We start from the raw sequence: 14,148 nt of genomic DNA on the forward strand, positions 1-14,148 counted from the left end.
TACGACATAGTCCAAATCCACACTGTTAAACTAAGTAAACAGTTTTTCTCTTATTACATTGTGAACTCGTTTCATATATCTCCCCTAACAACTCACTCAGAAAAACAAGTGAATGACCTAGGGCCCTCATTTCGCACAAGAAATAAACAAGAAATAAACATCCCCCTACTTCAACCTCTGTTTTGCATACATAAGGCAATTTTACAATTTTACGCCATTACAACTGAAAGAGCTGCATGGAAAGAAAACCACTACAGAAGTCAGTGTTCTGTAAGATGAACCATAGCAAAACGCATGCCTACTGGAAACCCACTTCATATAGTATTAGAAACTCTCAGTTTGACTATGCTCAATGTTTGCAGTTTCAATCAGAACTTCACTGTCTTCGAAAAATTCATTTTGTTTCTCTCCATTTGTACTTCTAAAGTGCTCATGACTGTTCTCCAGCCTGTATTACACACATATCAGTGCATCCATACTAATCTGAATTATATGTTTGCCACCTTTCACACTCCAGTAGAGAAAAACAGTATGTACAGAATTATATACTGTAGTGTATGTCATTAAATACATAACACCATAAAGTAAAAAACATGAACAGATAGTGTTTATGTCTAAAAAAAATTCAGAACTGGATGCTGTGCTTTGCTTTGCTTTACTTGACTCTAATTGGATTAATATTCTTCCTAAGAAGTTTCTCCTGCAAAAGTACATGTTACTACAATTTAGTGATAACATGCAGCCACGTGCCTCCATTTGTACATATAAGCATATAAGTACTTGTCAATATTACAAAAACGCAAAACTGAATAACTGAGCTCTCAATAAGTCTCTTGGAAAAACAAGATGGGACATGATTTAACTGGACTACTGCTATTTATTTAGATAATCTACAGTTACAAAGCATACAATACATTCAATGCAAGTTGGTGTTTCTCACAGTCTTCATCTGAGGTCTGCGGTAACATCTACTCCTCAGTCCTTTACCTCTTCCCACTGTTGCTATTGCTTGTTGCTCACAGCTAAGACAAGGACTAATGAATGGTGACAGACTACCTTTGTACTATCAGACATGAGGAGTCCCAATGTCACACTTGAGACACTTTGGGATTGGTTCCTAACCCAATTTATTAGAAAACTGAGTGACGTGACTCTTGCTGGATTCTTGGTCTACTGTACATTAAACAAAAAGCTCCCAAACTCAAATGACCAAGTCAGAGGAAAAAGTATTCACATTCACTCTTAGTCTCAACAGCTAGCTTATATGAGAATTTGAGCAGTTAAAAGCTTATACAAAAATATTTTTTGTCATCTTGTGTCCAGTTCTCTTTTAGTTACATTACCATTTGTTAGACTTCTCAATCTTAAGGCCAAGCCCAGTCCACTTTAAAGCAAATGTAATGGACATTAAAAGGTAAATCACTAAGAGGCAAAAAGAGTTTTTCTTGGGTAACAAGCAAAGAAACAGACAGAAAGGTAAGAAAAGACAAAAAAGGAAATGTTGATGCTAACTATAATTTTATTAGTTCAGGAAGACATACTTGTTAAATAGTATGAAAAGATAGAAGCTGAAGAGTTGCTGTTCATTGCTAGTCATACTACAAGGACATAAAAAATATGGTACATATATTTGTCGAGTATCGTTCAAAAAGATCTTCTGAAATACATATTAGAGTTCAGTAAATCAAGGCTACTGGTGACAAGATAACTACAAATAAGAAATAAATATTAAATCTAAGCCATTAACTTGTAATTGTTAAACATTTACGTATATGTTTTCAAGATTAATGTTTCTACACTATTTCTCCATATGCTTTAAATAATCACACCAGAAACAACAAATCATTGCTTTTACTTTGCAAAAAAATCAGCAACCAGAAACTCAACGAGAAACGATTTGGGTTCTGTTTTTCCTAAGCCACATGCACGTACAGATAATAATTAACAGCATCAGCCACAAGCAAATTTAGCATTATGTTAAATACTTAACCAAACTGCTTCACTAAAGTCCATGTTATATATTGACAGGGTAACACTACCTGATTTTTCCTGCACATTCGTATTTTTTTTCCACAGGGGACAAACAAAACAAACAAAACCTCTCTTTTTCTTCTAATCCCTGAGCAAAGTTCCTCCTTTTTATGGAGAACGGCAACTATAAAACAATTGCTCAGTTTCAAGCACAATAACCCTTTCAGGCTGCTGACAAATCACCATGCTGTTTGATTATAGCTGCCTTTTCACAATCAGAATCTTTATTTGTCTACTGTCATCTCTGTGACCCATAATATTCTTATTTCTAACTTTTATGACAATTTGCAGCAAGAAGTGTGACTAATCCTCACCTCTTCTTCTTTGAGTATAAATATCCCACCACCTCCCAGGGAAGTTTTATACATTATTCCTATTTCTCTCACTAAAGGTTTGGACTTTTCTGTAATTTTTCTGAGTTTGTTTTGTTTCCCAGACACAGAACCTAACTAGGAAAAATGCCAATTCTGTCAATGGTATGCATAATTTGTGCTGAGTTTTTAATCACCTGTCCAGATTTTAACTAGTTTTTGTCAGCTGCTGATCACACTAAAAGTCCTGTTAATTCGACCCAGAAGACCCTGGAAGGACCTAGTTGAGTCTCTTTAAATCCATTTACTTTAGTGCCATATCTGTTCTCAATTTCTACAATGTTAGCATCAGTCTGAGTATGCTTTTCTTTCTTCACCATTTTTGTCTGTAATTTTGTGTAATACTAATAGCAGAACACCACCCATTTTTATCCCATCATACTTAAAACACCATGTCTATCTCTTCTGCTACTGGGATGCAAAATCTGAAACAAAATCATGTTTTAAAGACTCCCACACCCCCTACCATGTAACTAACTATCTTTCCTGATTTTTCCACTTCATGAAATGATGTTGGTACACATTCAACATTGGCAAATCCATAAAAGCAGATTAGTCATGGCAATCAAGAGGTGTGAGTAATGTTGCTCATGGTATAAATTCTAGGCAATCTGGAGATCAGGATTTCTCACCATCCAATACCCACTGAAATCATGAAGAGAATTCCTGAACCTAAATCCCTGCTTTATTTTGAATGTCACCACAGAACCATTTCCTCTTACAACCTGAATAAATTGTGAAGTACAGTCTCACTCTCCTAATCCATCTAATTTTGGCTATTCTCTCTTCAACAATCTGGTCTCTTTTTCTTGACATCATCACAAAGATGGAATCATCTTCTCTTTCTGTAGTGTATATTCTCATTTACTTTATGACTGACCAACCCTGCAAGGTATTTTGTGATTTATGAAATACCTTATTAAACAGGAGGGTTTTTTAACATAACACATTGTGCCTTGTCATTTCCAGTCTTTGGAAAAGCTAGAGTGAAGACCGGATGGAATGTCACAGAAAACATATAAACTGATACATAAATTATTATTTATTATAATATTATTATTACATACTGCAAATTCATACTGTGCCCCTCTCAATGGTAAGTAAAAAACTCTGGCTCCTCATGCAGAAAAGAGTTCAGGCCTCCACCCTCAGATATAAAAGGTGGAAAAAATGAGAACAATTTTTTTTAAATATTTATATTTCTAAAGTAAAATACTATATTCTCTACACATCTTTACTCTTCTTTAAAATTTAAAAAAAAAATTAGTCCGATTATTACTATATTTGAAATACCCACAGTACCATGAAAATAATTATTTTGTGCCTGCTTAAGAAATACTTCCACATATTCATTATTAATACTCTTCAAGAAGATTTACGTCATTTTAGCACTTAAAAAATTTAGCATCACTGTTTTTCATGAGGTAATTGGCACAAAGAGTAAGCCTTGCTTTCAGATACTTAATAAACTCAGAATTACTTTTTTAAAAATATTTTTTATTCAAATTTTTTTTAATTTAAAAATTTATAATGTAAATTGAAGCATTATCTGTATTTTAGCCAAGGATATTGTACATATACTAGTAGTCTAACATTTGAACTACTAACAAAATTCTGCTCTATGCTAGGCATGAATTATCAAGAGGAGTAGAATAGTTTAACATTACAAAATTCCTCAAATTAGTACACGAAACAAAAATAAATTCTCTTTAGTCAGGGCCTATACCCCCAAAACAATAATTCCAAAAGAAGAAAATATTTAACAACAAATACCAGAATGAAGACATTTTTAATACTAATAGGCAGTTCACAGATACCATTACATAATACATCATATCAAAAAATAACTGAATTAATAAAATAGATCATCGATCACACCAACAGTTCATCTTCCTACTAAGACCTTTTCTAAGAAACTGTGATGTAAAATGAGGTACCATCTTCGAGATTTTTCAACTCAGAAAAAAAATGCAAAAGGAAAATTGCAGTAAAAATTCTGCCTAATGGCAATTTCAATTGTCTCTATTTTACTTTCCAGCAAATCTTTCCTCACCCTATGTCACTCTCTTCTGCCCTCATATTAATCTGTTTCAGAGCTTCTGAATTCTTTTCCCTCCTTCAATTTCCTCTCTGTAGCACTATTTTGCAAGTTAAAGAATCTATAAAACATATGTATTACACAAATATATACATAAACACATAAACAGCCCTAGTTCTGATTTTGCAAGTGTTTCTCAGACATGCTTTTCCCCCATGTTTCATACGAGGCAGTCAATGAAGGAATCAGTATACATAACATAAAACTACAGATTTCTTTGCATACCTCTTGGAAGTGCAGAGTATAAGTAATGAAAGTTAATCTATACCTAAACACTGGAGAAAGCTTCAATTCCATAAAGACTGCCATAGCAGTTAGATTTAGCTGCTACCCACAAGTTCTCTTTGTGGCGCTCAGACAGAAGTGGTTGTCCTTTCACAATTCAGAGAAAGTACACTGCATATTAATTTTCCATAACACCAGTATGGTTGTCTTGAAGAACAGCACGTACACCCACTAAAACTAGAAAATATGTATTACTGTACATGTCAGTTTATTTGGTTTTACTAAGCATGCATTTGTCAAATTCGTTCAAATTTAAGAGCAGACAAGACCTTTACTATATGTATCCTAAGATTCAGCTCATGCTCAAGTTTCTTGAAGAAAATATTATACTAATATCACATTTAAAAAAGACACATTTTACTGATAAATGAGTAGCTTCAGCATAAATTATTGCAGCATTCCTACAGTAAAGGCGCAAGTGTAAATCAAATCTTTAGTTGTCTTTCATTCAATTTTTGTTTAGTGCTGCATTTCCTAAAAATATGGGCCAACGTGGCCCAGAAAATTAATTTGTATCCACTGTTATTTTTCAAAGGTGAAGAGGTCAGTGTTTAATGATTTTGTTCATTCATAATGTAAACAAGCGTCTGTAAACTAGAAAAGCAATTATCAACTCACACCTCCTTCAAAATACTTAAAGAAAAGAAGATTTCCTATCTTCTTTCCATTATGCCTAAGGACTTTAGGGTTTAAGTAAATGTCTCTACTCCTGGAATTTCACAATATGCAGTGAGATTTTCTTCAAATAGCACTCTTCAAATTCCTAAGAAGCAAATAAAAAAATTCATGCAATCATTGTATTAGTTAAATGTGTCCTATCATCTTAGAACATTTTGGAATCACCTATCTTTAAACTGATTTTTATCAAAAATACTAATCTTATGGCTAAGACTTTCTTAGTGTGGCTAATTCTATCAAAGCAGCAATTTCACATTTATCAATTCAAAACATGGACCTGCATTTTACCACAACAGGTTACATCCATCTTCACTGCCTTTACTCAAGAGACCCACTATAATAGCAAGTCAACTTAAAGCAATTACCTAAGAAGCAGCATCTGAGCAATTTACCACCCTCAGAGTATAAATACAAAATGTTACACAGGTATTTTTATTTTGTATGGGTATAAAAATAACAAATAATGTTTTATAGAATTACCAGCTATAAATTTTCTACCCAAGTCTGGATGACTAGAAAACCCCAGAATTGAACTAAAATCATTAGAAAGATATATAACATATCTTTTATCTTTCTAATGATTTTATGTTCTCTTCACAGGTGTTTTGGGGGAAAAAAAGAAAAAAGATTTTATGATCAAATGGAAAACATTCTTCTCATATACCTTGGATACACGTATATCACAACTGATACGTATAATATTAAACCAGCTTGTCTATTACAGCTGTTCAACCAAAAATTTAAGATTATGGAGAAAGGACAGCAGAAGTTTTGTACATAGGAAGTACCTTTAACACTTGTTCTTGCTTCCTACTGGTCCTACCAAGTTCGCATTAGAGAATGACTCTGATTCAAAGAAGCAACTAAAGGCACGTTTAATACAAAACATGTTATGCAGTCCCAAAGGGCAACTGAACGAAAGAAACTGATTTCAAAGAGTTCTTTCAGAAGTTCCTCAAGTAGTCTTGAGGTTCCCAACTCCTTACCTATATTGGATCTTTAAAATATTTTTTTAAATATTTTTCTGTTGAACTCCAATAAGCATTATGTACTTATCTTTTTCTTCAAAAATCAAAGACTGCATTGGTGTGATGTTCATCACCAACCTCACATATTTCACAGTATTGAGCTTAAAAAAAACCCTCACAAAACTACTATCTTAGCTTTTCAGTATAGGTTACCACTGTGAAGCAATTCTACCCCATCAACAGATGGTTTAGTCAGCTGAGATATCATCTTTCACAAAAATTTAAACTTGCCATGACTTTGGCTCCCCGAAATGGAGATAATTAATACTGTAGAGATCCATGTCTTCAGTGTGCCATGCAAATGTTGTTTTCCACATGCCAAAATACAGATATGGTGTATTTACACCCTCGATAGAAATTCCACACTCTTCTCCTACAACATCCAATATTGTATTAAGACGGGCAATATTCCATTCCTTAACACCCTGAAAGAGATACATAATAAATATACTGATCAGTTTATCAAGTAATGCAACTTTATATAATAGTCTCAGTCAAAAAATACACATCCGATCTAGCCCTTCAAAAACTGTATGTTCATATAAATTTGTAAGCACTTGAGAAGACAGTTGAAGTTACTAGAAGAAAAATTCTCTTGACCTTAGTAAGTTTTAGATAAAGTCTCAAGTCTGAGATGTTCAGGGCAGAGAATATAAGGAAGTTCATATCTGATGATATGAACATAGATCTTAGTACATCAAATCTAACATGGATTAAAACACCATACACAATAGAAATAACAGCTGCAGACAAAATCTGATGAGTTGATAGCTGGAAGCCATTAAATTTCACTGGGCCTATCTATGCTTTTTTATTACTTAAAAAGTAATACCAAACAGCATGAAAAATGATTTAAAAATTTATTTTACATGCATATATTTACCATTTCTCTGTAAAGTATACAAACATAAAATGATTACATCACTTCAGAGATATTTCTAATCATGATGTACTGCAGAAATCTATTATTTCCTGGGATTTAAGCTGTTTCCTTACATTATTGCCCATAAAATCTGTATATTGAAAGTCATTCTGAAAGCAATGCAAGTGGTTTTTGTTGTATTTCAGATTCAATCACAAAGTGCGATTCTAATTCCAGGTAATACAGCATGTAAGAGACAGTATAACCAAGATCAAAGCTACAAAACTGAAGAGAAAAAGATTAGACTTCATTATAACAGCAATTATTAGCACCTCTAGGGAGGACATTAGCTGATGCTCAAGCAGTAAGAAAAACAAGAAATATAATCAAAACTATTAAAAACTCAATTCAGGCAAGTTTTCTTGGAAAGACAGCCTCTAAGCACACCCTTAACCGTAAGCTGCTCTGCACACCACCCAGCACCGAACCTACAGTTCTGGTAACCTTACTCGTTGGGGAATAAAATAATGGCAGACTGCAGACCTAATGCATCTGATTAAGGCTAAGTAACATGATGACATTCAATAGTTGGACAGTCGGAGAAGAAAGAATATAGGTTAAAGCAAGAAGTAATGAAAATTTAATACTCTCAGTTTTCATCTCATTTTTTGAGATTTTTATGTCAAGCGTGTTAAGTATAATGTCTGTATGAAGCTCAGAATTGTTGTTATTGAACAGGCACTTCTGACTGCCTTAATAAGTGAAATAGTCATAGAGGCAGTCAGAAGTACCTGTTCAATAACAATTCTTAATAAGTGAAACAGTCAAAGGAGTAAAGGATGTTTACAGAATGAATTCAATTCAGACAGTAATTTTTGTTCTGCTTTTAAAATTAAAGCCTTGGCTTTGATGTATTTGTTAAACATAAAGGCACCTGAAATTTTAAAATTAAAAAAATATAAAATTCATATGATAAAAGAAAACAACACTAATATGAACTCAAACAGTAAATGCTGGTAAAATCTGCACTTTTCAAATATAAAAAGCAGCAGCAGCAAGTTAAAAGAACTGTAAAATAAAATATTTGTTTGAAGAAACAACTTTAACCAATAAGTCCTCAAATCAGTTTAAAATTTTATTTTTTTAAAAAACATATACAATTTTTCTCTCTTTACAAGTTGTGCAGTCCATTTGGAAAAACAAATTAATTCACCAAACTAAGAGCAATGTCTCAATCATGTAGGCACATATAGAGGGTTGGAAGAAAACATTTTTACTCGTAAAAATCAACTGTTAATCTAGGCGGTCTACTCTGACAGTGGCCAAAAGTAGACAGGAAACAGTGTAAGTAAAGCAGTACTTCCCCAGAATACCCTTACAACCCGCAGCAATCTGCAGTTTGAAAGTTTCTCCAGACGGAAGTGTTACCTTTCTACTTAAAAGGATCACATGGGCTTTTTTACCCATTATTCATCCCATAACATCCTTTCACCCATGTAAGCTCTTAGCAACCATAACATCCTGAATTAAGTAATAGATAAGAGAATAAATTACTTTTTTATGACACATCTCATGTTTTCACATTCTGTTAAGACGTATCGCAACTAGTCACCAAGGAAACTGCTAATGGTTTGTCCTAAAACAAAAGCAAATCCTCCCATGGAGACCAATCCTAGGACAAATAGCTTGTTTCAAAATACCAAACATACCAAATAAACAATCCACAACTTCTACACAAGATACATGAGCTATTTCCTTCTCCTTCAGACTATTTTGGACAAATACTCTTAGCTAAAAAGGAAATAGTCACTCAAACTGACTGAAACACTAAAGTCACACTGATTTATTTCCGCTCCTCCTAATTCCTCGAACTTAAAAAATTAAATCAATTTTATATTTATGCCTAAATTGTTACCAGTAATTATCACAAATTATTATTAAATATGTTTCTTTACCTAGCAGACCTCTCTATTTTTAATATTCCAAAACATTAATGCTTACACAATTTTTTAAGTAAAATATCCGTTCTAACTTTTCCAGTAGTTACATAACTAGTTTCAGACTTAACAATTGCTATGCACACTAAAAGGATCCCTGCTGTAAAAGAGCAGTTTAACAGGTGAATACATAACAATACTTCTCAAAATTAAAGTATATTTTAGCAGGTTATGCTATGTTTAATAACCATTGTTAGAACATCAGTACATATAGCACTTGACCATGAGGTGTATCTGGTAGTTTCTTACAAATACATTCAGACATTATAAACTATTCAATGTTAGGAAAATATAAAATATTTATTCTGCTCAAAATATCACAATTATATCCAAATATCATCATAATTTCAAGAGAATGTGTAACAATAATATTTCTAATTTATCCACATTTCTAATGGTAGATTCTTTAAAGAATACCTGTCATCATTGACAACTGTACCATATAATCCAATATCTGGAAAAAAGCTGAAAACAACATATTTTACTTTCTTTAAACAGACTTGAAACACCTTACCAATTGTCATCATAGCTACACATATTACATTTACTTTGTATTTCCTGAGAGAAATATTATAAGGTAAACAGTGGCCTATACAGAAAACCATTATTCCAATATTCACTAATTTTGAAGATGATTCAGACTTACTGTGAATTACTATCCAGACTTTTTATTACTCTTAACAGCTTTTGCATCTGCTTATAACACAACATGGAGATAAAGTGGGACATTTGACAATAAATTCTCATCTGAACACTTGCACAGCTTGGAAGGAGCTTACCCATTGTTTTTTCAAAGACAAAGAATAATCTAAATCTCAGTATACTGGTAAAAAGTGAAGTTCAGGGTTGTAAGCAGAGACCTCTTTGCACATAAGAATAAAATGGACTCCAAATGCAGTGATTTTTTATTAATTTCATTTTTTTAGAAGTACTTACAAAAGTGACATGATGCTATTCTTTGTACTTTATTTAAACAAATCAACTAAGACTGTGATGTATTCTATTTTTAAGAACATGATTTCTGTATGTATACATTATTACACACAATCTTTTTTCAGTGTTTAATTTTTCCTGTGATAATCTCAGGGCTTCATTTCAATATTAATCTGGCAAACAAGATATTAGTTGTACAAGTAAGATTAAAAAGCCCTTATGACTGACTATAATAGCTCAAATAATAAAGAAGAGTAAAAAAACCAATTTAAGAGAGACTGGAAAGGAGTAGGAGAAACATTATAGAAAAATTGTGTGCTTGGTAAACCACTCCTCATTCCAAACAATCATTCACTCACACCAATGAATATAATAAACTGGCAGGTTTTTACTGTGCCTTCGAAGTCATTAAAATACAGAAAGAAAAATGCTGCAAAGAGAATCTCTGCACTATAAACACATAGATTAGGAAATACAATCTCCTCATTATATCTGTTTTTACTTCACAGTATTTTTAAGGATATAACCATTGATTTTGCAGCACTCTTTTCAAGAGTGGGCAAGTAGATTCTTTGGAAATGCAGGCTAGAACTAAATATCTTAATGACTGCTCATAGTGATCTCAACTATGAGCAGATCACAGAGAAAGAACATCATGGAATCACAGAATCATTTAGGTTGGAAAAGACCTTGAAGATCATCAAGAACTATCATTAACTTGGCTCTGCCAAGGCCACCACTAAACCATGTCCCTAAGCATCAAGCCTATGGGTCTTTTAAATATTCCCAGGAATGGTGGCGTAACTACTTTCCTGGGCACCCTGCTCCTGTGATTAGTAATCCTTTCCTTGAAGAAAAGTTTCCTAAAATTCCAAGGTAAACTTCCCCACTGGCACAACTTGAGACAGTTTCCTGTTGTCCTGCTGCTTGTTACTTCATAGGATTAATGTTCCAGACCCTTCACTAGATTTGTTGCCCTTCTCTTGAAATGCTTCAGCAACTCAATGTCTTTCTTGCAGTCAGGGGCCAAAACTGAACACAGGATTTGAGGTGTGGTCTCACCAGTACAAAGTACAGGGGGACAATGACTTGCCTGGTCCTGCTGCCCACACTATTGCTGATGCATGCCAGGATACCATCAGCCTTTCTGGCCACCTGGGCACACTGCTGGCTCATATTCAACCACTGTCCAGGTCCTTTTCTGCCTGGCAGCTTTCCAGCCACTCCTGTAGCACTGCCTGGGGTTTCTGTGATCCAAGGGCACAACTCAGCCTTGTTGAACCTCATCCTATCGACCTCAGACCATCAATCCAGCCTGTCCAGATCCCTCTGCAGAGCCTTTCTACCTTCCAGCAGAGCAACACCCCAGCCCAGTTTGGTGACATCTTCAAATTGACTTGAGGGTGCCCTCAATCCCCTTGTCCAGATTATCAAAAAAGACATAAAAGAGGACTGGCCCCAATACTGAGCCCAGGGGCCACTACTTGTGACTGCTCCCCAGCTGGATTTAACTCCACCCTCTGGGCCTGACCATACAGTTTTTAACCCAGCAAAGAGTAGAAGAGTAGACCTATCTCAATTTCACTTCAGAATTCTCTACCCAACCCCTGCTCCCTGTCCTATATTCCCCACTCCCACACAAGCAGCTCAGGGAAATGGAGAAGGACGGTTGCTTTCAGTTCATCCCACATTGCCTCTGCCACTTCTTCCGCTGCTCCAACATGGGGTCTCTCCCACAGGAGACAGTCCTCCACGAACTTCTCCATGTGAGTCTTTCCCACTGGCTACAGTTCTTCACAAACTGCTTTTAGCTCCTGGGTATTTCCTGTTAATGCTTGAATTCTGTCAGAGGATCCTTGCTCATCCATGCAGACCTCTGGCATTTTTTTCCTGACTTCCTGCTGGGAGGAGGACTACTCTTGAGCTTAGAGAAGGTGAAACACCAACCAGCTTCCTTGGGCCCTTGTTTCCTCCAGGGCCTTATCCACTGGGACTCTAACAAGGAGATCACTGAAGACACCAAAGTCTGCTCTCCTGACAGCCAGGGTTGTGGTCCTGTCTTTTGTCCTGACATGTCCCCTTAAGATCCCAAACCCTGCCATCTCACGGTCACTCTGCCAAAGCTGCCCTTGACATTCACATCCACAACAAATCCTTTCTTGTTTGTGAGAGATCCAGCAGACAAGTTTGGTCAGGAAGTTGTTACTGATGCTCTCCAAAGACTCTTGGATTGTTTATGCCTGCTACTCTCCTGCAGCCTTAGGTTTAGCTACAACCCAAGTGCCATCCCTAACTCATTTAGAATCCAAGTTCTACACATAATGTCAAGGTGCTGCTTTAAAATCAAGTTGGCTACTCTGTCAAGGGATATGGCAGGAAATTCAAGTACATCAGTTGCTAGAGCAAGTAACACATTAGAGATGTACCTACAATTTAGCAAAAATAACCGTTAGCCTACAAACTCCACTGAATCAATCACTCTTGTATTACTAATCAAATATGCTCCCCATACCTTACACATGGGAGAAGGTAGGCACTAGAAGTTGTCTTATCAGGAGAAATAAAACTAAAAGAAGAAAAACGGAAGTAAAATGCTATCTTCAAGACAGTAGCTGAGTCATGAGAGAGACACAAAACAATATTTTTATGTGCTTCTTCCAAACTTGGTTTTTCTCTACGGAATACCAGATGCAATTGTCAGCACTGAAGTCAGATATGTTTTATGACTTGATTCATTATAAACTTCAAATCAGTCACTTTTCTCTGGACCTTTGAAACTAGGAAGATTTTCCCCACCTAGTAGCTAGATCAGTCAATGTAGGGGTCACGATTTTTCCTGAGTCACCTACATTGTCATTATCCTACAAAGTACTGCAATTAAATGTAACAGCAATTAGAATGTATACAGGACAGAATAATATTTCAAGCAAACCTTGACTTGGAATTTATTTTCTATAAAGCTCTATAGAGTGCACAGAACACTTGTTCTCATAGATTATTTCCTTATTTGTAAAGACTTAATCTGAATTCAAAGATGTCAAGATATTTTAAATAAATAACAAAGATTCTGGAATAATTAAAATATCACAAAGGTAAACTTTAAATCATTGATGGTAATTGTCAAATTTCAAAGCATGCATTGATAGCTTTGTTCTTCTTTTGTTTGGTTTGTGAGTTCTTTTTCTGTTCCATGTAACACAGGCTTTATAACTTTGCCCCATCTTCCAACCCCCTCAGAACCTGTCATCCTCTGGTTTTAAAAAAATCAAATACTACAAAATCTATGATCTCTCTGGCACAATGCAAGCAAAGTGCTGGATTCCACAAGCAACAGTATGTTTCTTAAATAATACTAATAGTAAAAATTAAGGCTTCATCATGCTTCAGATATAGATGTCTCAATATAAAATTGACTGTCACCAATGGAAAAGAAAACGTAATTTGTAAACTGTTAAACTGAAGAATACGGATTTACAGCACAGTAGTATTTCTCACTAATTTTGATGACCCATGTAGACATATAAACCACATTTTCACTAAGTTCCTTGTGGTTTTCCACCTAGAACTCTGTCAGATACTTACCTTAAATGTAACACCTCTAACAATCTTTTTTCTTTAAAATGCATTTTGTAGAAGGTATGCATTTGTTTTGTTTCTCGCAAATAGGCTGCTATGATAAATTAATCCTATCGTTCCCTTTCTGCCCTATGGTGCCAAAAATGTCAGTAATTTGTATTCATCTCCTTTCCACAAATAATGACAATCCCGAAGGAAACCGAACAAAACATAAGAACAACCTCTAATTTCAAACAGATTCAAGAAGATCTTTTCTTAGCACTATCTTCATGCATTAAAACATGAAAAA

At 34.8% G+C, this 14,148-nt stretch overlaps 1 protein-coding gene across 11 annotated transcripts in view; it reads right to left on the reverse strand.

The window, feature by feature from the left end:
- Positions 1–14,148, reverse strand: part of KDM4C (lysine demethylase 4C) — a 263,533-nt gene that overhangs the window by 221,934 nt on the left and 27,451 nt on the right. For 9 of the 11 annotated variants that reach the window (XR_007904638.1, XR_007904639.1, XM_051788242.1 and 6 more), the window contains one exon: positions 6,723–6,916. Coding sequence is in view for 9 of the 11 variants with exons in the window: in XM_051788242.1 (XP_051644202.1) it covers positions 6,723–6,916 (194 nt within the window). In the remaining 2 variants the exon portion in view is untranslated. Of the gene's footprint in view, positions 1–1,024; positions 5,549–6,722; positions 6,917–14,148 lie in introns of those variants that run through there. The other 2 variants (XM_051788249.1, XM_051788250.1) reach the window with 2 other exon arrangements.

The sequence above is a fragment of the Manacus candei genome, unplaced genomic scaffold (assembly GCF_025592945.1).
Source record: "Manacus candei isolate 608988 ecotype Guabito, Panama unplaced genomic scaffold, ASM2559294v1 h1tg000024l, whole genome shotgun sequence".
Lineage (NCBI taxonomy): Eukaryota > Metazoa > Chordata > Aves > Passeriformes > Pipridae > Manacus > Manacus candei.